At 38.4% G+C, this 26,581-nt stretch overlaps 1 protein-coding gene across 8 annotated transcripts in view; it reads left to right on the top strand.

The window, feature by feature from the left end:
- Positions 1–26,581, top strand: part of DSE (dermatan sulfate epimerase) — a 76,965-nt gene that overhangs the window by 37,975 nt on the left and 12,409 nt on the right. For 6 of the 8 annotated variants that reach the window (XM_055535116.1, XM_055535115.1, XM_055535114.1 and 3 more), the window contains one exon: positions 25,798–26,051. In XM_055535116.1, the coding sequence (XP_055391091.1) occupies positions 25,798–26,051 (254 nt within the window). Of the gene's footprint in view, positions 1–15,614; positions 15,889–25,797; positions 26,052–26,581 lie in introns of those variants that run through there. The other 2 variants (XM_055535118.1, XM_055535120.1) reach the window with 2 other exon arrangements.

The following is a 26,581-nucleotide window of genomic DNA, read 5'->3' as shown; positions in this document are numbered from 1 at the left end:
CAACCCTCAACTGTCTCCACGATGAGTAACACTCTCTCCTACCTCCTGCTCTTTTAGTGTCACTTGTTGCTTTTTTAATAAAAAAAAATCACTGTGGGCTTTTAGAGTTGTCCTAGGGAGCTGTGCTTAAGGCCAGAGGAATCCTCATCCTTCTTCTGAAGGGGTTCTAAATCTGGGCTGCTTGCCTCATATATACAACAAAGATGCACATGCGGTAAGTGCCACACCATCTTTACAATCTGGCTCTCACATTTATCTAACGCTAAAACTTGCCAAGTATGTTGTTTAAATTGTATGCATTCCTTGCCCTGTATCTTGAGAGATTTGAGTTAGCAAGTGCTACATATATATATATATATATACACACACACACACACACACACACACACACACACATATATATGTATGTATGTATTCTATTTCAATATTGCTTTATAATCTTTTTTTTTAAGTTGCCTTTATTAAGTGAAATAGTACTAGTACCACTTATGTAGGGCCTTGTCAACATTAAGTTCTTACTAGTAGTGTATGAAGAGATATTTATAACTACTGGAGAAGAGCAGTGACATGAGTATGTCTGTGCAGTCTTTTGTAAGGCTGGCTGGTTCTTTTCACCATAGTTATCTTCAGAATGGCTCTTTCCTTCTTCATCTCCTTCTGCCGTATCTGTCAAGAGAGCATGTTTTAGCTGTGTTTAACACAGTCTCTTTCCTCCATCCTTCCTTTTTCATTGCAATGTCAACATGCTGGTTTAGGATAGCAGGAAAAACCATAGTCAGGAGACAGATCATTACGTTTCTCACGTAAGCCTGCAGTTTAGAAGCTTTGTGTGTGGATGGCTTTGAGGAGAGGAATCAGGCGGAGGGGAACTAGGTGGAAGCTTAGGGAGGAAGTGAAGATCACAGCTAAGCCAGAGAGAATAGGAACAAGAAGGAATGAATTTAAGGGACATTTAAGACAGAAAATCTACAAAGAGATTGATTGGATATGGGACACTGTTCCTCAAGCTATGGTTCCTTCATCAGAATCATACAGGTGTTCTTAAAAACAGAGCTTCCCGGAACTGGCACAGACTCAAGGAAACACGATCATTTGGAGTAGGTCAAAGAACTTTTCCTTTTAACAAGTTCCCCCTATGGTTCTAAGGTACCTACAAATTAAATAGTGAAGGGAAGGGAGGTAGAAAGCTTGGGACTTGGTTTTTGTTTTGGGCAAATGGGTGCACAGTGATGCAGACAGGAGATGGAATGTAGAGTGGGTGTGTGGGAGAGAAAAGATAGTTCACATTTAAAAATATATATTTATGTTTTGGCTGCACCGGGTCTTCATTGCCACGTGCGAGCTTTTCTCTGGTTGTGGTGAGTGGGGCTGCTCTCTAGTTGCCGTGCGTGGGCTTCTCACCGCGGTGGCCTCTCTTGTGAAGCACGGGTTCTAAGGTGTGCTGGATTCAGTAGTTGCAGCGTGTGGGCTCAGTAGCTGTGGTGCTTAGACGCAGTTGCTCCTTGGCACGTGGGATCTTCCCAGACCAAGGATCAAACCCGTGTCCCCTGCATTGGCAGCCAGATTCCCAACCACTGAACTACCAGGGAAGTCCCTAGTTCACTTTTTTGCATGACTTTTCCCTCCACTTTAATGGTCTCACTTTGTTGGTATCACCAGCTATGTGGAGAGATGAATTCAAAGCCCTCTGTCCTTGTAATTATTACAAGTGCTCATAGATTCTCTTGGCAAATACTTTGGTATATATTTATTAGTGTAATTTTATTTTATTTTTTTTATTTTTGGAAGGATTTCTAACTACGGTTTTATTTCCTTTTCATTGTAGTACCACTATATTACCTATTTAGAGGAGCAGTATTAACAAGTGAAATATTTTCTTACTTTTAAAATATATTCATGAGAAAAATAGCATTTTAGGTATTAGTTTAAAATTGACTAACATGATTATTGAAAAGAAACAACTGAAATGGAAAAATCTTACAACAATCAGTGGAAGGATTCAAAGAAAGCTAATATACATATTTTTGGCCTATTTCATTCCATTTTTTTCTCTAACTTTGTTCTAAATACACTTGTTTCTCAAAATGCTACTAGAGAAAAACAATTCCAGCAAAATATCTATTAAAGTGTAAATTATATCGCTTTTAGAGATAGACAATTAAGATTAATGACACAGGAATTGTGAATTGAAGGTATATAAATATGTTTCATCAGGATACATACACAGAACCAATTTGACACTTTCTATGAACAGCTGATGTTAATTCAGTTAAGTACACTGAGAAAAACTGTTTGTTGTTGTTGTTTTGTTTGTTTTTATTGAAACTTTTATAATTAACTCTACAAGGTTTTTGAAAATTAAGCATTTCACATCTAGGTTTGATGTTAAACAAAAAATCAATATTCTTTGAACTTAACATGTTATTTATATATTCAACTTTTAAAGACTATGTTTCCACAAGTGGTTAGGACATTACTTAAGTAGTAGCCTTTTATCAGTGAATATGTATCTTCAAATTTTTTTTTACATTGATAGAGGCCTTAATGATTATAACATTTCTTCACCACTTACTATTAATTACTTTTTAGAATACCCAAAGTAGAATTACTCTGTGAAAATGTATGAAATTTTGACAATAAACGTACTAATTTTCCAAGTGCTTTTCAAAATAATGTGTTTGTTTATTCTGTCACAGCAAAGAATAATAATGCATGCCTTGTAGCATTCTTAGTTATATAAAGATTTTCATCTTGTTTTAATCATGCTTTTGAAATATAATACATATATACAAATATACATATATATACAATCAACTTGACATTGTTTCTGGCTTAAATATTTTTTCCAAGTTGATTAATTAGTGTTAAAGAATATTTCTATTTTTAAGATGGTCCTGAGGATTTTTTGACAAATTATTTTGGATTCCTGATTTTTAAGTTACGTGTTTACGTTCTTTGTCTATTTTTTTTTTTAATTTTATTTTTAGACTTTACATAACTGTATTAGTTTTGCCAAATATCAAAATGAATCCGCCACAGGTATACATGTGTTCCCCATCCTGAACCCTCCTCCCTCCTCCCTCCCCATTCCATCCCTCTGGGTCGTCCCAGTGCACCAGCCCCAATTCCTGGCCATATCTGTTCATTTTTACACATTCATCACCTACCACTTTCTCTGTTCTATGGCTGCCACAGAACAGAAAAAGTGCCACACTCCTTACCTCTAGCCGTTTTTCTCCGTCCTCCCCTTTATTCAGCGCTTCACTCTCACTACCCTGAGCACATTTTGCTGTTGGTGGTGGTGGTGTCATTGTTGGATATGGGTGAGCTCTTCAGGAAGAATTATCTTTAGGCGGTTAAAAAAGATCAGCCTGTCATCATTCCCGTAAAACATGCCCCCATACACAGCTTTCGGATTCTTGAAATCTTTTTATTTCCTAGAATGTTGTGATTTTAGTGCTTTAAGCTTTTCACTGGCAGGCATTGATGTGCATCCTCAGTGATTCACTGAGCCGTGTGCACTGACATTTTCAACTCTGCCTCAATCTGGGTGGTAATAAATTTACAGACCAGCCCTGAGCTGAGCTTTCTGCCTGCAGGGATCCAGACTCATCCACCCCTTTCCTTCCTCCTTTTCCCCAACTCGGTGTAGACGTCAGGATCCTGTTTAACTTCTCCTTCTTCCATAACATTTTCTCTAGCCCCTCATCCATCTCAGTTCTCATAGGTATTATTTTTCATGTGAACTTGTTGGTTTTACAGTAGTAACAGGGTTACTTACCTCGTTCTCTGATGAGGAGTGGGTGTCTTCAAGATGCAGCTTAAAGAAACTTCATAAAAACCGTTTGAACTCCAGTTTCTACCCTGCCCTGGCCAGTGTAATTCAGGTGTGCCAGGGAACCCATGCAGAACTCTCACAGGATGTTTCGCCTGCACTGTAATTGTGTAGATTCTGCCATTTGTCTGCCTCTGGCACATATGCTTATTGAGAGTAGCACCATCATCATGTTTTACTTCTCTGTCCTGAGAGCTGAATATGCTACAGGGGCCACAAGGACACTAATAATAACTTAAATGGAATGAATGAATGATCATACTTTGATGAGTAGTCCAGGCTTACCATGAGCAGGAGTCCAGGATCTGTTTTCAGTTTCGAATCTGATTTGGTGCCTTGTGCACTGTGGATGGTCATACTTATTTGGCCTCACTCTCACTCTGAGGACCTGCCTGCTGTTCATCTGTAATCAGAGGTGTTGCACCTTTGGCCCACTCAGAGGCTGGTATCGGGTATGTCAGGATTTGACATCTCTGTGTCTAGTTCCCCAGGGAGTCTCAGATTCCCTGCTCTTTGAAGCACTTCTCCTGCACCTGGTATTCTCTCCTGCCTAATCTCTTGAATTTTGGTGTCCATCATCTTAACTTCCACATAATATTCATGGGTACTCCTGGTCAGGTAACCCCAGTAGAATTTTGTTTTTATTTTAAAGCCACCTGCTTCAGTATTTGGAATGAATGGTAGTGATGTTAGGTGGTGGGAGTGATACTTAATTAGAATTAAGATCACGGACCATGGAGTCAGACTTCCATGTTCTAATCCCATTTGTGAACCATATGACATGGAACATGTTACTTGATTTCTTAATGACTCAGTTTCCTCATCTGTAAATTGGTGATAAACATTATATAACACTTACTTCATAGTGTTTAGAGGGTTAAATGAATTAATGAAACAGTAACTGGCATAAGGTGTTAGCTATTATTTTTATCTTTATTGCTTTGCTTTTATTTCGTGTTCTCATACTTTGATGTCAGTAAAGGTAGTTTTCATTTATAAACAAATGTATGCATATAATTCATTTTATGCAAGGTTATTGTGTACTTACTCTGTTCTAGATGTTGCACCTAGGTATCGGGATATAAAAATTTGACACAAGTTATACATCTTGCCTAGAATTGTTGATCTAAGGAAAATATGAACTAATAGACAATATTAATGCAGACGATAAGGCTGTGATTGAGAAAGTACAGTGTGCAGTGGAAGACAGAGAGGTAATTAATACTTCAGCATGCCCAGCATTGGAGTGTTGGGAAGGCTTTCCTCCAGAGGCCTGAAGGACAAATAGGAATCAGCCAACCACCGTTATGGCAGAAAATGAAGAGGAACTAAAGAGCCTCTTGATGAAGGTGAAAGAGGAGAGTGAAAAAGTTGGCTTAAAGCTCAACATTCAGAAAACGAAGATCATGGCACCTGGTCCCATCACTTCATGGGAAATAGATGGGGAAACAGTGAAAACAGTGTCAGACTTTATTTTTTGGGCTCCAAAATCACTGCAGATGGTGACTGCAGCCATGAAATTAAAAGACGCTTACTCCTTGGAAGGAAAGTTATGACCAACCTAGACAGTATATTAAAAAGCAGAGACATTACTTTGCCAACAAAGGTCCGTCTAGTCAAGGCTATGGTTTTTCCAGTGGTCATGTATGAATGTGAGAGTTGGACTGTGAAGAAGGCTGAGCACCGAAGAATTGATGCTTTTGAACAGTGGTGTTGGAGAAGACTCTTGAGAGTCCCTTGGACTGCAAGGAGATCCAACCAGTCCATTCTAAAGGAGATCAGCCCTGGGTGTTCTTTGGGAGGAATGATGCTAAAGCTGAAATTCCAGTACTTTGGCCACCTCATGCGAAGAGTTGACTCATTGGAAAAGACTCTGATGCTAGGAGGAGAAGGGGACGACAGAGGATGAGATGGCTGGATGGCATCACCAACTCGATGGACATGAGTTTGAGTGAACTCCAGGAGTTGGCGATGGACAGGGAAGCCTGGCATGCTGCAATTCATGAGGTCACAAAGAGTCAGACACGACTGAGGAACTGAACTCGACTGGACTGAACTGAACTGAACTGAAGTGAAAAGGAAAGAGCATGTTTCAAAGTTATAAGCAGAAGTAACTGATTGATGTTCAGAGACTGTGACATAAGGAAGCATGGTGCTTTTGAGGAACTGAAAATTTAATGTAGGGTGGACACAAACAAGCATCGAGGCTTAAGTGGACAGCCAGATGCTGTAAGACCTTGTCCACCCTGTGAAGGAGTTTGGACTTTTTCTTACAAGAACTGTGAGGCCACTGAAGGGTTTTAACAGGGTAACAACGTGGTCAGATCTGTGTGTGGGGGTGTGTGTGTGTGATTTTTTCATTGTAAAATAAAAGTAGAATAGCATAGGAACAAATGCGTGGCTTAGTAAAGTATTTTAAAGCCTACGCCCTGGTAACCACAGCCCAGCTCCAGAAATAGAACTTTGCCAGCCACCCTGGGAAGCCCCTCATTGGCCCCCTAGTCACAGCTCCCTCTGCCTCCTACAAAGACTCCCCTGACTTCTAGGGTCATCAATCACACCTTATGTTTCTTTATAGTTCATTCAAGTGTGCATCCCTAGGCATAAGTTTAGTCTTGTTCATTTTTAAAAATGTTTTTTAAGTCTTTATCTGCAGTTTCCCCTTCATCCCTTTATTTTTGTTACAATTTATCTGTGGAAGAACTTGGACCCTTTGACCTGTTCAGCGTCCTGCAGTCTGGATATTGTTGATTGCAGCCTCAAGATGCAGTGTAGTGAGTTCCTCCACCCACAGCTGGGTGCCGAAGCTTGATCCAACTCCTGTTTTGATCACTTGAACTCAAGCATAGGTGGTGGCTGTTCTCTCATCAGGAGACACAAGCAGGCTGCCAGTTTCTCCATGTGAAGGATTTGTGTTGTAGGAAGAATCTCTGATCACACAGGAAGAGTAGATTGCAGAGGTCAAACCAGGAAGACCAGTTAGGCGTTTAGTGTTTATCCAGATGACAGCCTGGATTAGGGGTTCTGAGAAGGGAAAGAAATGATGGGTTCCAGAAAGGTCTAGGGCTTCGCATGTATGTGTTGTGTGTGCTAAGTTGCTTCAGTCAGGTCTGACTCTTTGTGACCCTATGGATGATAGCACACCAGGCTCCTCTGTCCAGGGTATTCTCCAGGCAAGAATACTGGAGTGGGTTGCTGTGCCCTCCTCCAGATGATCTTCCCGACCCAGGGATCAAACCCATATCTCTTGCGTCTCCTGCATTGGCAGGCAGGTTCTTTACCACTAGCGCCACCTGGGAAGCCCCTTAGCATGTATAAGACTTGACAATTATATTTGAGGACAAGAAGGACAAGAAATGTTCTTTATGGGATGCTGAGAGGATGGTGGGACCTTTCAGTGAGATAGCAACACTTGGAACTCTTGGAGAATACTAATAGAGGGTTTGGTTTGGGATCAGCAAAGTTTGAAGAGCCTATGCGCCCAAGAGGAGATGTTGAGTTCATGTCTCTCCAGCATTATTTTTAGCTGCCTCCTGTTTGCTGGATGTATACTGTGACTTTAAAAAATGTCATTAGGAAAAAAAAATGATTTTATCCAATAAAAAATTTGCTTCTAAATACAATGGACTTAGTTTCTGTTGATGATAGGAAAATTTAGAAGGAAAGTTCAGAGCAGGTCAGATTTAATTAAAGTAGGCTTACCACAATAAATAAATGAATAACAACAAGAAGAATGAGAAAACAAGGTAACATGCTAAAAGAACATTACAGCCACTTGGGTGTCCTCAAATCACTTTCTGGATGTGAGGCCAAGATGAAACATCATGCAGGCGGCACTCCAGGAGGAAAGTATCCACTTGAGTGAATCATGCTATTTTTCTGAAGTTGAGGGGAAAAAAGAAAAAAAGATTCTTGATGAGGTATGGATGGCAATTTGGGCTTCTAACTCTTTAATGTGCAGCTTTTGGTTTGTTTCTGTGATTCAATTACAGGGAATTCACTCTTCTTAGAAAAAATCTAGGGAAAGGGAGAGATGAGAATAAATCCACACATACTGCTTAAATTTTACATTAACTTTAATATCTTCCCACCCTAGACTTTGAGCTATTATTTTGAAAAACCATATGAAGTTTACTATTTTACTTTCTTTGGAGAACCTGTTGACATGGGAAGGATTTGACACAATTTATTAAAGCCCGTTTGACTCTTCCGCTCTTTGCTTTTCTGTCATAGCCTGTTGCTTGGTTAAAGCAGATGTGGTTACATTCAGCCTTTGGGGAGGCTAATGAGTTACGGTGCCCAGTTGTTTCTGACTGTGCGACCCCATGGACTGGAGCTCACCAGGCCGCTCTGTCTATGGGATTATCCAGCAAGAATACTGGAGTGGGTTGCCATTTCACTTTTATTTTCACTATAACACTTTTATTTTCAGTATAACACATAACTCTGGATAACTCTGGATCTAAAACTTGGAGATGTGTTTAGTGCCCATGGCATGTTGAAGTGGCTTACAAGTTTGGCTCATAATATAATCTAAATTTACTTTACCTATTAATTCTGTTTTATGGCAAATAGCACATCTTCCAAATTTTTTATGATTCACAAAGAAAAATCCTAAACTGGCTTTTCCCACTTTGTTGCCAGATGACTTTTTAAGAAGGACTCTTTAAAATTGTGTCCCCGGGACATGAATAAAAAAAACATTATTGGACAGGGTGCTGTTCATAAGTATTATTTCATTATCTCTCTTAAAAATAAATGACTTCAAACCCAAACAGATTGTTTGAGGGGATGAGAAATGTTTTTTTGTTGTTTTTCTACATGGTGACAGATTATTTTTCGTTCTTGAATTGACTGTGTGGACCCGTTTGCTGTTTTACACCTGTCTCCCTTGTATACCATCTTCTGCCCTCTTTGAACATTCTGAGCTTCTCTAGTGGTTTGGGTTCCTTTCCAGTGAACTCTTAGTGGGTTTTCCCTTTTGGCTAGCTCCAGATCCTCTCTGGAAAGTCCTCGGGGCAACCTGGTCTTGACCTCGATCCACGCACGGAAGCCAGCCCTGAGCCTGGGTCCTCTCTGCCTACAGGAGGCATCTGATATGGCACATTTATCCTCTAAGACAGTGACTTTCAAACCTTTTTTGACTCTGACCTACAGTAAGAAGTAAAATTGACATCATAACCCTGTATACACATAAATGTATGTAATATTACATATGTACACTACATATGTGAATGTGTAAGCAGAACCAGGCCTGCGTTTAAGTTATGCTCTGCACTCTATTTTCTATTTCATGCCATTAAATTCCACTAAAAATATGCTGGTCACAGCCCCTTATATTCATTCCACAATCTGTTAATAGCTTGTGATTTATAATTTGAAATCTCCCTCTAACATGCTGATAGACACATTCCCTTTCAGAGAATCCCTTCTTAGTATCCCTCTTCTTGAAGATCTCCAGTGAGGGCACTGCTTCACTCTTTGAGGTGGCTTCTTTATTCCATAATTCTAGTGTTCAGAATATTTGTTCCTAAGATATATTATTAAGCATCTTTTTTTCATTAGGAAACAGTGCAAGTCTGTGATTAATGATTACATTTCAGGTTTCCAGGGCTGAGTGGAATAAATTCTGCAGCACATTACTTCCAATTGGCACCTAGCATAAAATCAACCACAGTTCATTCACTGTTTTAAAAAGGCAACTTCAGCAAAACCTTGAAAAAGCATATTGTAAAAGAGAAAAATTCTGATAAAGCATAAAAAAAGTAGTGATCTTGGGTAAATATTAACCTTATTGAGGAAACCATAATAGAAAGTAAAATATTGTTTCATGTATCCTAGCACCTTAGGGTCAGCCTCATTTTGAGTTTGATATTTTGCTGCCATCAGGGTGGCAAGACTTAGCAATTTGAGTACCATTTTTGCCATTGTTAAAGTATCCCTCACTTTTTTTTAATGTGTTTTTTTAATTAATTTTTATTGGAGTGTAATTGCTTTACAGTGTTGTGTTCGTTTCTGATGTATAGCTAAGTGAATCGGCTATATGTATACATATATGCCCTCTTTTTTGGATTTCTTTCCCATTTATGTCCCCACAGACCTTTGAACAGAGTTCCCTTTGCTATACAGTAGGTTCTCATTAGTTACCTATTTTATACATAATATCAATAGTGTTTATATGCCAATCCCAATCTCTCAATTCATCCCACCCTCCCCTTCCCCCTTAAAGTATCTCTCTCAGTTTTTAAACTCAATGTCACAGGTAATTATTTGCCCTTTGGCATGTGGTGAAGTCAGAATGTAAGAGCATTGCTTTAAAATAAGTAGGAGTCACCACGTGTTCAGACAGCAGCGGGAAGGTGGAAGATGGTGCATGCAGATGGCGGTGATGACAAGTCAGATTCTGTAAGGTCGGTGCCTTATTCTTAGGGCAGCTGTAACAAAGTACCACAGACTAGGTGGCTGAAAACAAAGAGAAGTTGATTTTCTCACAGTTCTGTAGACCAGACGTCTGCAGTCAAGGTGTCAGCAGGGTTGGTTCCTTCTGGAGGTGCTGAAGAACCGTCTTATGCCACTGTCCCAGCTTCAGGTGGGCAACCCTTGGTATCCTTTGGCTTGTAGATGCGTCACTCATCATGTCTCACACATACCATCTACCATGAACACGTACAGACTTCTTGTCCCTCCAGCTTTCCAAGGTAGATATGTTGTGATTTTAATTGAATGAATATTGTGTTTGCATATTTAATTGAATGAATATTGTGTTTGCATAATGAAGTAAAAGCTGTTGACAGCTGAGCCATATCTTATACTGTGATTACATTCAATATGTGTACAACTTTTTGTTTTCTCTAGGATTATCTACAGCCTTTTTGCTTTATTTGCTTAGTTTCCTATGCATTTATCACCAGTTGCCAACCAGACTCTCACGCAGTTATGTAAATCTCTTAATCCATTCCAACAAGATATTTTTAATAAGGCGTTCTTAACAATTCGTCTTCTTGAAGAGGAAACTGCCACAGCGTTTGACTGATTATAATCTAGATCTGCTGTGTAGCTGTTGACTTACTCTTCTTTCCTCTTGTGTGGTAGATTCCCTGTGCCATGAATCTCATGTTGTCTTCTCCTTGGTATATATCCTAATTTGGGTGGAGAAATTAAATTCTCCACTGGTTTCCAGAGGAAGTATTCATGAGAGGTAAATTTTGAAACCTTGGTTGTCTTTTTACGTTGTGTATCTAATAAAAATTATTATTAAAAAATGTTTACTTATTTGACTGTACCAGGTCTTAGTTGCCGCACACGGAATCTCTTAGTTGCAGGATACAAACTCTTAGTTGTGGCATGTGGGATCTAGTTCCCTGACCAGGGATAAACCCGGCCCCCTGTATTGGGAGTGCAGCATCTTAGCCACTAGACCACCAGGGAAGTCCCTAATAATTATTATTATATGGTTATTTTTTAATGCAGTCTTCTTTTAACTTTTATACTAGAGTTATAAGTGATTTACCCACCACTGTTACACTATTACTCTGCATTTAAGTGTATATTTACTTTTACCATTGAATTTTATACTTTCATGTGTTTTCATGTTACTAATTGGTGTCCTTTGATTTCAGTTGGAAGAACTCCCTTTAGCATTTCTTGTAAGGCCAGTTAGTAGTGATAAACTTCTTCAGCATATGTTTATCTGGAAAACTTTTTATCTTTCCTTCAATTCTGAGAGACAGTTTTACTTGGTTATTTTTGATCCACAGTTGTTTTTTTTTTTCTTTCAACACTGTGAGTGTATCATCTCACTGTGTAAAACTCTGCTGATAGTATTATGGGAGTTCCCTTGTGTATAATAAGTTGCTCTTGTCTTTCTATTTTTAAAATTTAATTATGTTATGTGTCTTGCCATGGGTCTCTTTAGAAGCATCTTTTTTGATACTCTGGGCTACCTTTATCTGGGTGTCTGTTTCTTTCCCCTCAGGCTAGGGAAGTTTTCAGTCATATCTTTGCATAAACTTCTCTTTCTTCTTCCCTCTTCTTACCCCTATAATGTGTATACTGGTCTTCTTAATGGTGTCCCAAAAGTCCCTTCCCATGGACTGCAAGGAGATCCAACCAGTCCATCCTAAAGGAAATCAGTCCTGAATATTCATTGAACGGACTGATGTTGAACATGAAACTCCAATACTTTGGCCACCTGATGCAAAGAACTGACTCATTTGAAAAGACCCTAATGCTGGGAAAGATTGAAGGCAGGAGGAGAAGGGGATAACAGAGGATGAGATGGTTGGATGGCATCACTGACTTAATGGACATGAATTTGAGTAAACTCTGGGAGTTGGTGATAAACAGGGAGGCCTGGCGTGCTGCAGTCCATGGGGTCGCAAAGAGTCAGACGTGATTGAACTGAGCTGAACTGATAAATCCCTTATGCTGTCTTCACTGGGGTTTTTTGTTGTTCTTTTCCCTTTTTTCTCCTCTGACTGGATGAATTCCACTGTCCTCTCTTTAAGTTCACTGATCCTTTTTTTCCCCACTTAATGTAGTCTGCAGTTGAATCCTTTTGAATTTAGTTCAGTGCTATGACTACAGTGCTTGGTGCTTTTTAATATTTTCTATCTCTTTTGAAGTGCTCTTTGTTCATGCATTGCTCTGCTAACTTTGAGCATGTTTATGACTGTTGTTTTGATTCTATCAGGTAATCACTCATCTCCATTTTGTTAAGATTGATTTCTAGAGATTTATCTTATTCTTTTGTTTGGAACATATTTGATTTCTAGAGATTTATCTTGTTCTTTTGTTTGGAACATATTGTCTTATTTGTTCTTTTTATATTGAATCAAATCCCAAGTGTATCATTTCATTTCAGTGTTTATTTCTGACTTATGTTTAATTTTAAACATCTGAAATATTTACATGGTTCAAAATTTACCATGTTAGGATCATATTACAAATAATGCCATGATAAATAACCTTATGCATATATGGTTTTCAGTTTGTGATATTACTGTGTCAAAATACAAAATCCATATAAAATTTGTTGCCAAACTCTACCCCATAGGATTTATACTATTCTGCATCCCTGACAGCATTTTTAAGAGTGTTTCTATTTCTCCACAGCTTTTACTGGACTGTTTATCATACTTGATTTTTTTTCACTGATTAGATTAGTTGTTGCAGATTTAATGTAAGTGGAGATGAAAATTTTGAATGGGAGATGTTTGTCTTTTTGTTGTTGCTAACTGTCTTGTTTGTCATTTGCTCATTTTTCCAATGAGTTTTTTTTTCTTATTTTTAGGAGCCTCTGGTATATTAGGATAAGTCTAACTGTATTTAAGATACGTGATTAAAATATTTTCCCCAGTTTATTCGTGTTCATTTGTGGTCTTTTTTTTCCTATGCAAAAGGTTTTTGGGTTATTTTTGATTCATTTCATTTATATATGGCCAAAATTGTCACTCTTTTCTTCTATTGCTCCTTGTTTTTGAATCTTAGTTGGAAAGGCTTTCCCTTCTGGTCACAAGGGAATTCATAAATATTTTGCTTTAAGAGTTATATTTATTACTTTACATTTAGATGCCTGATTGATTTAGAATTTATTTTCTTATGTTCTGTGAGGTTTGAATTCAGTTTTCTTTTTTCTTCAAATGACTATCTAATTGTTCCAATGTAACCTGTTAAAAGGTAATTCATTTCACTTTTGATTTTGGATCACATGCCTTTATCATATACCAAGTTTCCATATGTTTTTGCATCTATTTCTGAATTTTCTGTTTTGTTCCATTGGTTTGTATATCTGTTCATATGTTAGTACCACTCTGTTCTGATGATTGAAGTTTTGAAGTGTGTTTTCTTCTCTGGCAGAGCTAGTCACCCTCCATCATTGTTATTCTCATTGACTTCCCTGGCTCTTCTTGCATGTTTAATTTTTTCTTAAAATTAAATTGTCTACTTTTGGCATTTTTTTCTCACATAATCACTGGATGCTTGCATAGTCATTGACTAAAGTGATGACATCTATGAACTGTTGAACTGAGACATTTAGAAATGTTTTACATATATAAATATAAAGCATGCTAAACATATAAAATACCAAGCTACTTTTTAAATGGCCAGAAGTCATTTTATTAAGCTCTTCTGAACAATACAGGAAAATCTGTGTTATTCTCTCCTACACCTTTTCAAGTTTCAGAAATTTCTCCATTATAACTGATTCTTTCATAATTCATTATTAGAATTTGATAGGTAAGCCTGTTTTAAACTCTACTCCTTTGAGCTCTGCCATTCTTACAGAACAGAGGTCTTGTTATCAAATTTGAATCATACTTACAGTGTTTCTCCTACTTACCTTTTTAGGCTAGGCAATAGCCCAAAACACACTTGGCCAGCAAAAATGGATTACAATTATGAATGCTGTTTGGTTCCATTTATGTAGATTATACTTGGGATAGCATAAATTGAGTATTTGGATAGAAAGACTTTGTGTCAGTGCATTAAACATTGGAATAATGACATGGCAGTGCCATTTCCCGTTTAACAACACTCTTCTATGTTTTATTTATATTAACTTGGTATGTTTTGACATTCAGACTAATTCATTTTCTCTGTAAACCATATAGAATACTTTTTAAGTAAAAAAGAATATTCTTTTTAGTTTCTGCTTTTGCATAATTGACTCCTCAGTATTCTTGAGTAGGGCCAGACTGACCTACACTTTTTAATTTTAGAATTTAATATTTGCAATATTAAATGTATAGCTTTAAAATGAAGTTAAGTGGTAGTGCTCTATATTGAATCCAGTGATTTCATGAATATAGAAATGAAGATTGTGGAAGAAAATGGCCTTTTTTAGTTCTGAGTTGATACATCGTTTTCCCCGAAGATGTCTTTCAGTTCAGTTCAGTCGTTCAGTCATGTCTGACTCTTCGCGACCCCATGAATCGCAGCACGCCAGGCCTCCCTGTCCATCACCAACTCCTGGAGTTCACTCAGACTCACATCCATCAAGTCAGTGATACCATCCAGCCATCTCATCCTCTGTTGTCCCCTTCTCCTCCTGCCCCCAATCCCTCCCAGCATCAGAGTCTTTTCCAGTGAGTAAGCTCTTCGCATGCGGTGGCCAAAGTACTGGAGTTTCAGCTTCAGCATCATTTCCTCCAAAGAAATCCCAGGGCTGATCTCCTTCAGAATGGACTGGTTGGATCTCCTTGCAGTCCAAGGGACTCTCAAGAGTCTTCTCCAATACCACAGTTCAAAAGCATCAATTCTTCAGCGCTCAGCCTTCTTCACAGTCCAACTCTCACATCCATACATGACCACTGGAAAAACCATAGCCTTGACTAGACGGACCTTTGTTGGCAAAGTAATGTCTCTGCTTTTGAATATGCTATCTAGGCTGGTCATAACTTTCCTTCCAAGGAGTAAGTGTCTTCTAATTTCATGGAAGATGTCTTTATATAGTCAATTCTAGTTCTGTCCTTCTGCTATCCTAGCGGTTGTTCTAAAGTGGGCTTCGCAGGTGGGTCAGCAGATAAAGAATCCGCCTGCCAATGCAGGAGACACAGAAGATGCAGTTTCAATCCCTGGGTCAGGAAGATCCCCTGGGGAACTAGACACAGAGATGTCAAATCCTTCTCCAGGGGATCTTCCTGACCCAGGGATTGAAACTGCATCTTCTGTGTCTCCTGCATTGGCAGGCGGATTCTTTATCTGCTGACCCACCTGGGAAGCCTATGCCAGTATTCTTGCCTGCCTGGCAAATGGCAGTACATAGAGTTACAGAGTTGGACATGACTGAACGACTAAGTACACATACAGGGTGCAAAGTAGAAGTTCAAAAAGGAAAACTCATTGTCTATTTGTGTCTCTAGTCTTGGCTAGCTTAAGGAGTTGAAGATTCTCAGCATGCAGGTTCAAGCCAAACAGCCCCTGGACCAGCCGCACCTGGAACAGTACATTAGGAGCCCCAGGCTCACCAGAGGTCTGCAGGGAGAAGAATTGTTTCAGGAATATTTTGTGGTTGGAATCACATGTTCCTTGGGTGGACCCTGAAGAACCATGTAAGCACATTGTCATTTCTCATGTCTGCCCCTTTCCCCACATCTTGTACCTTCTTTCTGTCTTGAAGATGGTGGGGCTTTGGAATCCTGTGTTATATTTCAGCATAAGTTCCCTTCTGCCTAGTTTAGCTCTTGGTAGGTTTGCCGACTAGCTCTTTCTTCTGGCTGGGTTCTTATGCAAAATTGGTGACTTTCTTTAAAAGCACAGTACTTCCCACTAAGAAGAAGTAAAAATTCTAGATTCAGATAGTCCTGGATTCCGTTCATGACTCATCATTTACCTTAACTATGTGATATTCAATGAATAATTTTCCTGTCCAAACACCACTTTTACAATCCATGAAATGGGGATATTGTATCTAATGTCAGTTTTGAAGATTAAATGAAATAAGTATGTAAAGGGTGTGGCACACACTACGTGCTTAATTAACATGAAGTATAAATTTCTCTTTCCTCCCAGCTATACTTAATTTTGCTTCATGTTGCAAATACCGCCCCTTAGTCTCCTGATCAAACACTTGGAATATGGACTACACGCCAGGCCAGAGTTGAGTTGAACATGCCCCTTAGGTAGCTTGCTCCTGCTCAGAGGCCCCCAGATCAAGTTTCTCTGTATTCCAGGCTTACTTGGCTCTTGTTGGCCATTCACAATTCACAATTCTCAGGGTCCCACTGTGCTTCACAGACACGGCCAGGTTAGAAATCCACTTCCTTTGGCTAAATGTTGTAGGAATTACTTACAAAATGTAACATATTACTGACATTTAACATTTATGGCTAGTTTTTATGTTTAACTTCGCGGAAAAAAAGATGAATCACAACTGCCATTAGTCATACTTTTAAAAACCTTGGTAACACAGGACTCTCCTAACTTACAGGAGTTTGTTTCCAAGCATACAGAGACATTTGGTTGAAAAATGGAATGACTGTCTGTCTGGTGACTGTCTTTAGGACAGTTTTGAATGAATTGATATATATTTAAAAATAGAACTGGCCTTATATTAGTGTGTTTTGTTGGTGTGACCAAGTACGTGCTGTAGGCAAAGGTGTGGCTTATGTGCATTAGACATAACTTCAGTGGAGCTGGCAAATGTGAAATTGGTGCTGCTCTGCTCTGTAAAGTTATATTTGGGAATTTCTGAAGAGTTCATCACTGTGTTCTACATTCAAATTCTTAATTCCTTTAAATCTTACTTCATTTTCTCTTAAATTTATATTTACATAAACGTCTACTGTCTAAAATAAAACAGATTTTTAAATATGAGTCTTCTACTTTATGAATTTACTATATAAATATTTTATAGATTATAAAACTATGTATTATCTTAAAATGAAAAAAAAAGAAGGATTATTTTGAGTTCCGCTTTTCGGAAAGGTTTAATAAACAGTGGAACCTCATTCAGACATACCTGTGAAAACACATAAACTTACCTATACCATGAATCAATCAAATCATGACCTTCAAAATGTAGTTACATATGAAAAGCCTGGTATAAAATTGTCAAGCTGTAAAAAGTGCTCGAAAACAGAGCTAATAATCAAAATATTATAAAGGGAGTTACATTATCCCATTGTTTCTAGTATTTTAAAAAATAAATTATTGATGCATTTAAATAAATATCAGTGATTTCTTGACAGCTCTTAGGTTTTTGAATATAGAACCTCTATTACTCCAAATATTCACTTTAACAGTATTTGTCAATGAAATAGTATAAAAATTTAAATGATATTATACAAAGTATTCTGCAAACATTATAGTGCCTGAGGTTAATCTTAGATATCTAAGTATTAATCTTTTCACAGATAATAATTTTCTACAGACTATGTTTCAGACTACGTTTCTACTAAGACTATATGAAAAAGTTTTTAATATAATTATTTGATCATTTAAAACTCAAATCTATGCAAATGAAAGTAGATGCCAACATTGTTACTATGGTGACTGTTTTATCATTTCATCAAGTAGGCTGTCAAGCTTTTAAGTAATAGGCTCCTTAGACTGCCTATTTTTGTACTCTTTACATAGTAGTTCAAATGCGTTTTTGATAATAGAAGCAATCTGTCTCCATAAAATTATCATAAAAATTCTGATTAATGAAGCTACTAATTTTGGAAAGGTTACTATATCTCTTCCTTTTACAGTCATAACTTGATTTATGGTAACAGCACATCATGATAAATCCTATGCCTTTCCCTATCAATACTGTGTGTTCCAACCTGGGCAATTCATAGTTTCTATGTTCTCATCATTCTTTTTCACATAAATTCACTTAAATTCACCTTTGGAAATATTCTAGGCAGCAGATTTTTAAAATGTTGGACTCAGAATTCTTTTACATTCTTAAAAATTAATGACACTGAACATCAAAGAGCTTTGTTTATGTGGGCTATGCCCATTAAAATTTACCATACTAGAAACTAAATCTAAGAAATTTTAAAAAATATTTATTCATTCATTTGAAAAAAAGAAGCAATTTCATATTAACATAGGTAACATATTTTTAGGAAAAAATAGCCAGGTTTTTGGAAACAAAATATTCAGTGTGAAAGAGGTCATTGTTTTACATGGTTGCAAATCTTAAATATCTGCTTCTGTATTCAGTTGGTTACAATGTAGTATTTAGGTTGAAATACATGAAGAAAATCCAGCTTCATACAGACATGTGACTAAAAAGGGAGGGTTATTTGAGGAGTCTTTTCAGATAATTATGGATAGCTTTGGAGAACGAAATGGCAATCCACTCCAGCACTCTTGCCTGGAAAATCCCATGGACAGAGGAGCCTGATAGGCTACAGTCCATGGGGTCGCAAAGAGTCGGACACGACTGAGCGACTTCACTTTCACTTTCTTTGATACCATACTAGAACTTGACATATGGTAGTTTTGTATAAGTTAGTTTTATGTGGAATCTGTATTTTAAAAGTTAGTTTCAATGTGGATTCTGAAATTATGTTAGTTAATGAGCTCCTTATATATTTTAACTGGTAAAAAGTCCACTGCTATGTTTTGCACTTAAAATGAATCTTTTATCTTTGCATGGTTTTGTAATGTCATGCCTATTTATTTGAATGTTTATTCTCTGAGTTATTCCCATCTCTGAAATGTTGACACGTTTGTATATGCATGCTAAGCTGCTTCAGTCGTGTCCAACTCTGCAACCCTGTGGACCATATCCTGCCAGGCTCCTCTGTCCATGGAATTCTCCAGGCAAGAACACTGGAGTGGGTTGCCATTTCTTTCTCCAGGGGATCTTCCCAACCCAGGGATTGAACCTGCGTCTTTTACATCTCCTGCACATTTGTTATCACTGACCTTATCAGAAAAGTCTTATTAAAATATTGTTAAACTTTTAAGTTCATGGTAACAAGTTTTCCAAAATTCTTTTTTTTTTTTTTGATTGATTGAAAGCTCAAATTTTGTCACTGTCAGCAAAACATTTTCCTTGAACTGGAAGGCTTCCTTGTTTCAAGAGAACTTCCACTTAAATACCCAAGTCTAAAAAACTGAAATTTGTCAGTGAGTCATTCTTTCATGTAAAAATGATATTTCATAAAAAAACAAAGGAGCTGGTTGCTCTCTCAACTCAATGCACAATTTCTTCTCCTCATGACAGTTATGTACTTTACTACCTACAGTGCTTTATACATACTTTCCATTTCATCACTCAGGATATTAGAAAGATATGTACTAAAAAGGTTGATATTTTATAAAATCAATCATTTTTACCACTTTATGAAGGATATTCTTAAATGAAACTGGGTTTATTAAAGATATTCTTAAGTGTAATTGTTTTTCTTTAAAACTTAGAGTGCATGGCAGTGTGCAGAATCTTACAAGGATTACTAGAGCAGTTCAGTGCCCCTACCTGGATTCTTGCTGAGCTTTCTTGCCAACATTTTTAACCCACTAGTGCTTCTGCACCATCAGTGTGAATATCAATATATAACATCTTTATACTATTATGTGAATAATTTTTATTCATGAATCCCCTGAAAGAGTCTCAAGAGACCCCAGGGGTTCATGGGCCTTGGTTTAAGAACAGCTGTCTAAACAGGTCAAAGTACAGCTTATAAAAAGAGGAATATAGTAAAAATGTTCCTAACTAACCTCTTAACTTCTTTAATTTTCTTAACCAACCACCGCTTAACTGAATTGCCAATGAAATTAACCTCCATGCCTTGTGTAACTGGCAGCAGCCCTCACAGATTGCTGAATGTCAAGGCTGCTGGGCCACCTTCTACTGTGTCTATTCATTTCTGTTGCCACCAGTAGGATTATGTGCTTAGCAAGTATCAGTTGTATTTGTTCTCAAATCAGTTTATGCCACTTTCACTAATACGTTATTGTTGTTCAGTCATGTCTGACTCTTTGCGACCCCATGGACTGCAGCACGCCAGGCTACCCTGTCCTTCACCATCTCCACAAGCTTGCTCAGACTCATGTCCATTGGTGATGCCATCCAACCATCTCATCCTCTGTCGTCCCCTTCTCCTCCTGCCTTCAGTCTTTCCCAGCTTCAGGTTATTTTCTTCCCATCAGGTGGCCTAAAGTATTGGAATTTCAGCTTCAGCATCAGTGCTTCCAATGAATATTCAGGACTGATTTCCTTTAGAATGGACTGGTTTGATCTTGCAGTCCAAGGGACTCTCAAGAGTCTTCTTCAGCATCACAGTTTAAAGCATCAATTCTTTGACACTCAGCTTTCTTTATGGTCCAACTCTCAAGTCCATACATGACTACTGGAAAAACCATAGCTTTGACTAGACAGATCTTTGTTGGGAAAGCAATGTCTCTGCTTTTTCATATGCTGCCTAGGTTGGTCATAGCTTTTCTTCCAAGGAGCAAGTGTCTTTTAATTTCATGGCTGTAGTTACCGTCTGCAGTGATTTTGGAGCCCAAGAAAATAAAGTCTCTCACTGTTTCCATTGTTTCCCCATCTATTTGTAATGAAGAGACGGGACCTGATGCCATGATCTTAGTTTTTTGAATGTTGAATTTTAAGCCAACTTTTTCACTCTCCTCTTTCACCTTCACCAAGAAGCTCTAATCCTCTTCACTCTTTGTCATACTTGGCTGTCCAGTGGCTCAGACAGTAAAGCGTCTGCCTACAATGAGGGAGATCCAGTTCGATCTCTGGGTTGGGAAGATCCCCTGGAGAAGGAAATTGCAACCCACTCCAGTACTCTTGCCTGGAAAATCCCATGGATGGAGGATTTGGTGTGGTGTCATCTGCATATAGCTTACTGATATTTCTCACAGTAATCTTGATTCCGGCTTGTGCTTCCTCCAGCCTGACATTTCACATGATGTACTCTGCATATAACTTAAATAAGCAGGGTGACAATATAGCATTGATGTACTCTTTTCGGAATTTGGAACCAGTCCGTTGTTCGTGTCCGATTCTAACCTGCATTCAGGTTTCACAGGAGGCAGTTAAGATGGTCTAGTATAAGAATTTTCCACCATTTGTTGTGATCCACACAGTCAAAGGCTTTAGCATAGTCAGTGAAGCTGAAGTAGATGTTTTTCTGGAATTCTCTTGCATTTTCTATGATCCAGTGGGATGTTGGCAATTTGATCTCTGGTTCCTTTGCCTTTTCTAAATTCAGCTTGAACATCTGGAAGTTCTTGGTTCACATATTGTTGAAACCTAGTTTGAAGAATTTTGAGCATTACTTTGCATGTGTGTGAAATGAGTGAATTGTGTGGTAGTGTAAGCATTCTTCGGCATTGCCTTTCTTTGGGATTGCAATGAAAACTGACCCTTCCAGTCCTGTGGCCACTGCTGAGTTTTCCAAATTTGCTGGCATATTGAGTGCAGCACTTTCACAGCATCATCTTTGAGGATTTGAAAGAGCTCAACTGGAATTCTGTCACCTTCACTAGCTTTGTTTGTAATGATGCTTCCTAAGGCCCACTTGACTTCGAATTCTAGGATTCTGGCTCTAGGTGAGTGATTACACCATCATGGTTATCTGGGTCATGAAGATCTTTTTTGTACAGTTCTTCTGTGTATTCTTGCCACCTCTTCTTAATATCTTCTGCTTCGGTTAGGTCCATACCATTTCTGTCCTTTATTCTGCCCATTGTTGCATGAAATGTTCCATTGGTATCACTAATTTTCTTGAAAAGATCTCTAGACTTTCTCATTCTATTGTTTTCCTCTATTTCTTTGCACTGATCATTGAGGAAGGTTTCCTCTTCTCTCCTTGCTATTCTTTGGAACTCTCTGCATTCAGATGGGTAGATCTTTCCTAATACATATAATCACTAATACATTTAATTGTACAGTTTTAATAATCTACAAATAGAATAAGTGTAAGTTAAAAAAAATGTTTCTAAATGCTTAAATGCTTTGGAATGACTTACTATAAAAAACTTCCATCATAATTTAATATGGATGAGATTAGAGAAAGTTTAGGGAAAAACTCAAAATTCTGGAAGGATTCTATATTCCTTCACAAATGTCTTTAATTTCTTCCTATATTAGAGAAACCAAGGCTGAAAATTGTGTTGTTATGTGTTCTTTGCAGGGAAAAATAATGACACTGATCCATAGACCCACATTCAAAGAGAAGACTTTTGGCTCACCTTCAAAAGATTGGTGGATATGTACATATAGATATTTTAAAGTGAGATAAAATTCATAAATTAATATCTATCTTTTTTCATGATTCACCTCTTAATGTGATTCTTTAGTATAAACCGACAAACTGATGGTTAGGATGACACTGAGTAAGATAGATTTTTACTGCCATTCATGAGCTAGAAGCAAATTTCCTTTGGTTTCCATGATGGTAAACTATGCTCTCATCCATAATTACTCTCTGCATCTGCATAAGAATTAGTAAAGAATTTAAATAATCTCTTAGGTCAGATTTCATAAGGATATAGTGATGCATCTGATGGTACCAGGAACTTTTTTTAAAGATTTTTTTTTTATTACATAATTTAAAGTTTTTTTTAATGAAGCATTGACTTACAATGAGGAACTTAAAAAAAAATTTCAGTGTACTAGTGTTTTGTTGAATTGGAAACTGCTTAGAATAAGCAGCTGTATGTGGGAGCTTGGAAATTGTTTTTTATCGATAAAAGTAAGTTGACTGGTAAGTTCATGGGTGTATCAGACATGTCAGCCTGCAGTAGGTGGTCGCAGCTCGTTGCTGTCAGCTTTATCACAGCTGGGCGCGTGTGCTGTCATTTATAGATGACATGGTTGCAGAGACGCAGGGCTGGGGGGAAAATGCTTTGGGTTCTCTGTCCGGCTCCACGGTCACCATGAATCAGTGAAGACTGTGTTTCTAACTCCCTGGCAGTGAGCTTGCAGTGTGAGTTGTTTTCTTTCCTAGAAATAGGGAATTAATTCATCCTCTTCACAGTCTGTTTACAACCAGTACACACACTGGCAAGCGGACTGGCAGGGTGGCTTTCTCCGTGGCCAACTGGTTAAGAAGCTCATCCACTTCAGTCATGTTAGCGCCAGGCTGTATCATTAGCATAGCTAACCAAACACTGAGAGTATTGTTAAATACCGAGCGATTTTTCCAAACTGCTGATTTCTTAATCATCACATATTCACTGTCAACAGTGTGGCCCACAGGCTTGTTCCTTCTTTTTTTCTTGCTTCCCCGAAAGATTTATTAAAAGTCTCCTGTGTGCCAGTCAGTGTTATGGGATTGGGGATCCAGCAGTGAATACAGCAGAGGAGAAAATATAATTCTGCCTTTTAGAACTTCAGTTCTGGTAGAGGATACGTACACATAAACCTGGGCTTCCCTGGTGGCTCAGACAGTAAAGAATCTGCCTGCAACGCGGGAGACCTAGGTTCAATCCCTGGGTTGGGAAGATCCCTTGATGAAGAAAATGGCGACCCACTCCAGTATTCTTGCTGAAGAATTCCATGGACAGAGGAGCCTGGCGGGCTACAGTCCATGAAGGTCACAGAGAGTTGGACACGACTGAGCACACACGTGTCTATTGCATGTTACTTGCTCAGTCGTGTCCAGCTCTTTGTGATCCCATGGAGTATAACCCACCAGGCTCCTCTGTCTATAGAACTGTCCAGGCAAGAGTACTGGAGTAGGTTGCCATTTCCTTCTCCAAGGGATCTTCCCAACCCAGGGATCAAACCTATGTCTCTGGCTTCTCCTGTACTGACAGGTGTGTTCTTCACCACTGCGCCACCTGAGAAACCCACACATAGACAGATGTACTTAAATGCCAGGAGGACAAAGAAATGAAGAAGGTGAATGAAATGCTGTGGGCTGAGGAGTAACACTGACAGAGTGGGCAGAGAAGGCCTCTCTAAGATGATCAGGTCTTTAGTATTGGGTTGGCCAAAAGGTTTGTTCGGGGTTTTCCATTATGGAAATGGAAATGATCCTATTGGCCAACCTGATATAAAGTCCTAGAGGAGAAACACAATCTAGAAGAAGTAGTCTCTCAGAACTTAAGTTTTCTTAATCTATGTCTGTGGGGTTTGTGTGAGAGAAGTATTACATCTAAATTTTCACTGTGCCTGAAATTTTAGCGTCTCTTCTAAATCATGTATCTGGATAACCAACTCTAGCAATCTGAGAACCTGTGTCTTTTTCACAGATATTTTCCTATCATACAGTTACTGTATACATCTCAAAATATTATGTATATTCATCACTACTTACAAATTACCATAGTTACTATCCTAGCCATTACATCTTGAATTTTAATATCTTAATAAAGGAGCACATATATCACAGTTTTAAAAAATATCTGTACTGATCATTATATTTCAAAATAATACATTTCCTGGTACCCCTGTGTATTGTATGTTAGGAGTTTTAAAACATATTGAGAAAGAAGCTGAGGCTTTACTAGTTTGCCAAAAAGAGGCTCTGGCATAGAAATGTTAAGCTTTCGTTTAATCCCTAGTTGAGAGCTGTCTTCCACCTCCCACAAGTACAGTACACCCTTCATTTGTTTCCCTCTTTGAGAGATCACTCAAATACATCCTGAACAGATAGGGAGGGTTTCCTGGATCATTCCATAGAACCGTGATTGTGAAAGATCCTTTTTAGCTTCCTGTTTTCTGTAGGCCACATACTATTAATGTATTGGGTTGGCCAAAAAAGTTTATTCAGGTTTTTTTTTTTTGCCAACCCAATTTTGCAGAATTACATAGCAAGTCAAGCAGACATGTCTTTTTCCTTCCTAGAAAAGGAAATTTTAATACTTCACGGATTAGCTTTTAGACTTCCCTAAAAAAGTGCTTGAAGATCCTTGAAATCGATGGAGTTCACTCTGAGAAAAAAATGAGATGCAGAAATCTGAATTGGAATCGGCTCACTTTACTCACTTACACCAGCTTTCTAGCCACTCTCCTCAACATAACGTTGACCAAGTGCATCTGCCTAGATTGAGAGGACCTAGACTATATACCATGGTACCTTCACCTGGATCAGCCTATGGGAAGTAAGATGGGATATATAAACGCTTTTAACTGTTTTAGCATGACCGTCGTAGAACAGAGCCAAGAACCCTACTGCAGGTAGAAAGGGGAGGGCGAGCACTAGTTATGGGTTAGTCCAGAGAATTTTGCTCGGCCACTACATATTATGTACTTTCAATCCTTTGAGAATATAAATATACTCTTCTATCTCTCATCAAGAGTTAAAAAAAAAACCTAAAAATTAACATTTTAATGTTGCCTGAAACTGGAAAGAGAAAATGTTAAGTCTGTGATTTTCACATTAGACAGTCTTTTATGCTTGTGTCTTATGTGGAGGGAAATCTGTTTTTTATGTCATGAAACCTTCTGGACTGTACCTTCACTTGTGTCCTTTGTTGTTCTGAGAAGTAGATTCTTGAAAAGTGTGGTGAGAGCTCTGAGCCATGTGGCCCTCATTTGCATGGTCTCTTTTCCTTTATAGGTTGGTGAAAGATGCTCCTTGGGATGAAGTCCCGCTTGCTCACTCCCTGGTTGGTTTTGCCACTGCCTATGACTTCTTGTACAACTACCTGAGCAAGACACAACAGGAGAAGTTTCTTGAAGTGATTGCCAATGCCTCGGGGTATATGTATGAGACTTCATACAGGAGAGGATGGGGATTTCAATACCTGCACAATCATCAGCCCACCAACTGCATGGCCTTGCTCACAGGAAGCCTGGTTCTGATGAATCAAGGTATGTACGGCCGAGGAATGCCTTGAACTGACATCAGTCACAGTTACCACATTGTGAACCAAACATTTCTATAACTAGTCTAAGTACATGGTCACACTTGGCTCCTAACTAAGCCCAGACGATGATAATATTACCTCGGGCACCGCGTGGAGAGTTGAGAGACCTCTCTTTCCTCATTTCTGCTTGTTACATGAGCCTGTTTATTACTTTAGTATGCTCTCTTATTGTCCCAAGTCATATCCTTACACACAGGATCAGTGGTGAATATTCCTTTTTCCAGTTTTTGACAGTGAAGGCAACCAGCCTGGATAGAGTTTATAAAAGCTAAACAGGTGGTTTATTATTTGAACTGAATATTCCTCACACACAGGTTGTGTGTCAATATATTGCTTCTTTTCTTCCCCTCTAAAGACTTTAAAAGAGTCTATCTAAGGACTTCCCTGGTGGTCCAGTGGTTTAGACTTTGCCTTCCAATGCAGGGCATCCTGGTTCAATCCCTAGTTGAGGAGGTAAGATCCCACACACCTTGG

Source organism: Bubalus kerabau, chromosome 9, assembly GCF_029407905.1.
Source record: "Bubalus kerabau isolate K-KA32 ecotype Philippines breed swamp buffalo chromosome 9, PCC_UOA_SB_1v2, whole genome shotgun sequence".
NCBI lineage: Eukaryota > Metazoa > Chordata > Mammalia > Artiodactyla > Bovidae > Bubalus > Bubalus kerabau.
This window is presented reverse-complemented; position numbering and strand designations above follow the sequence as displayed.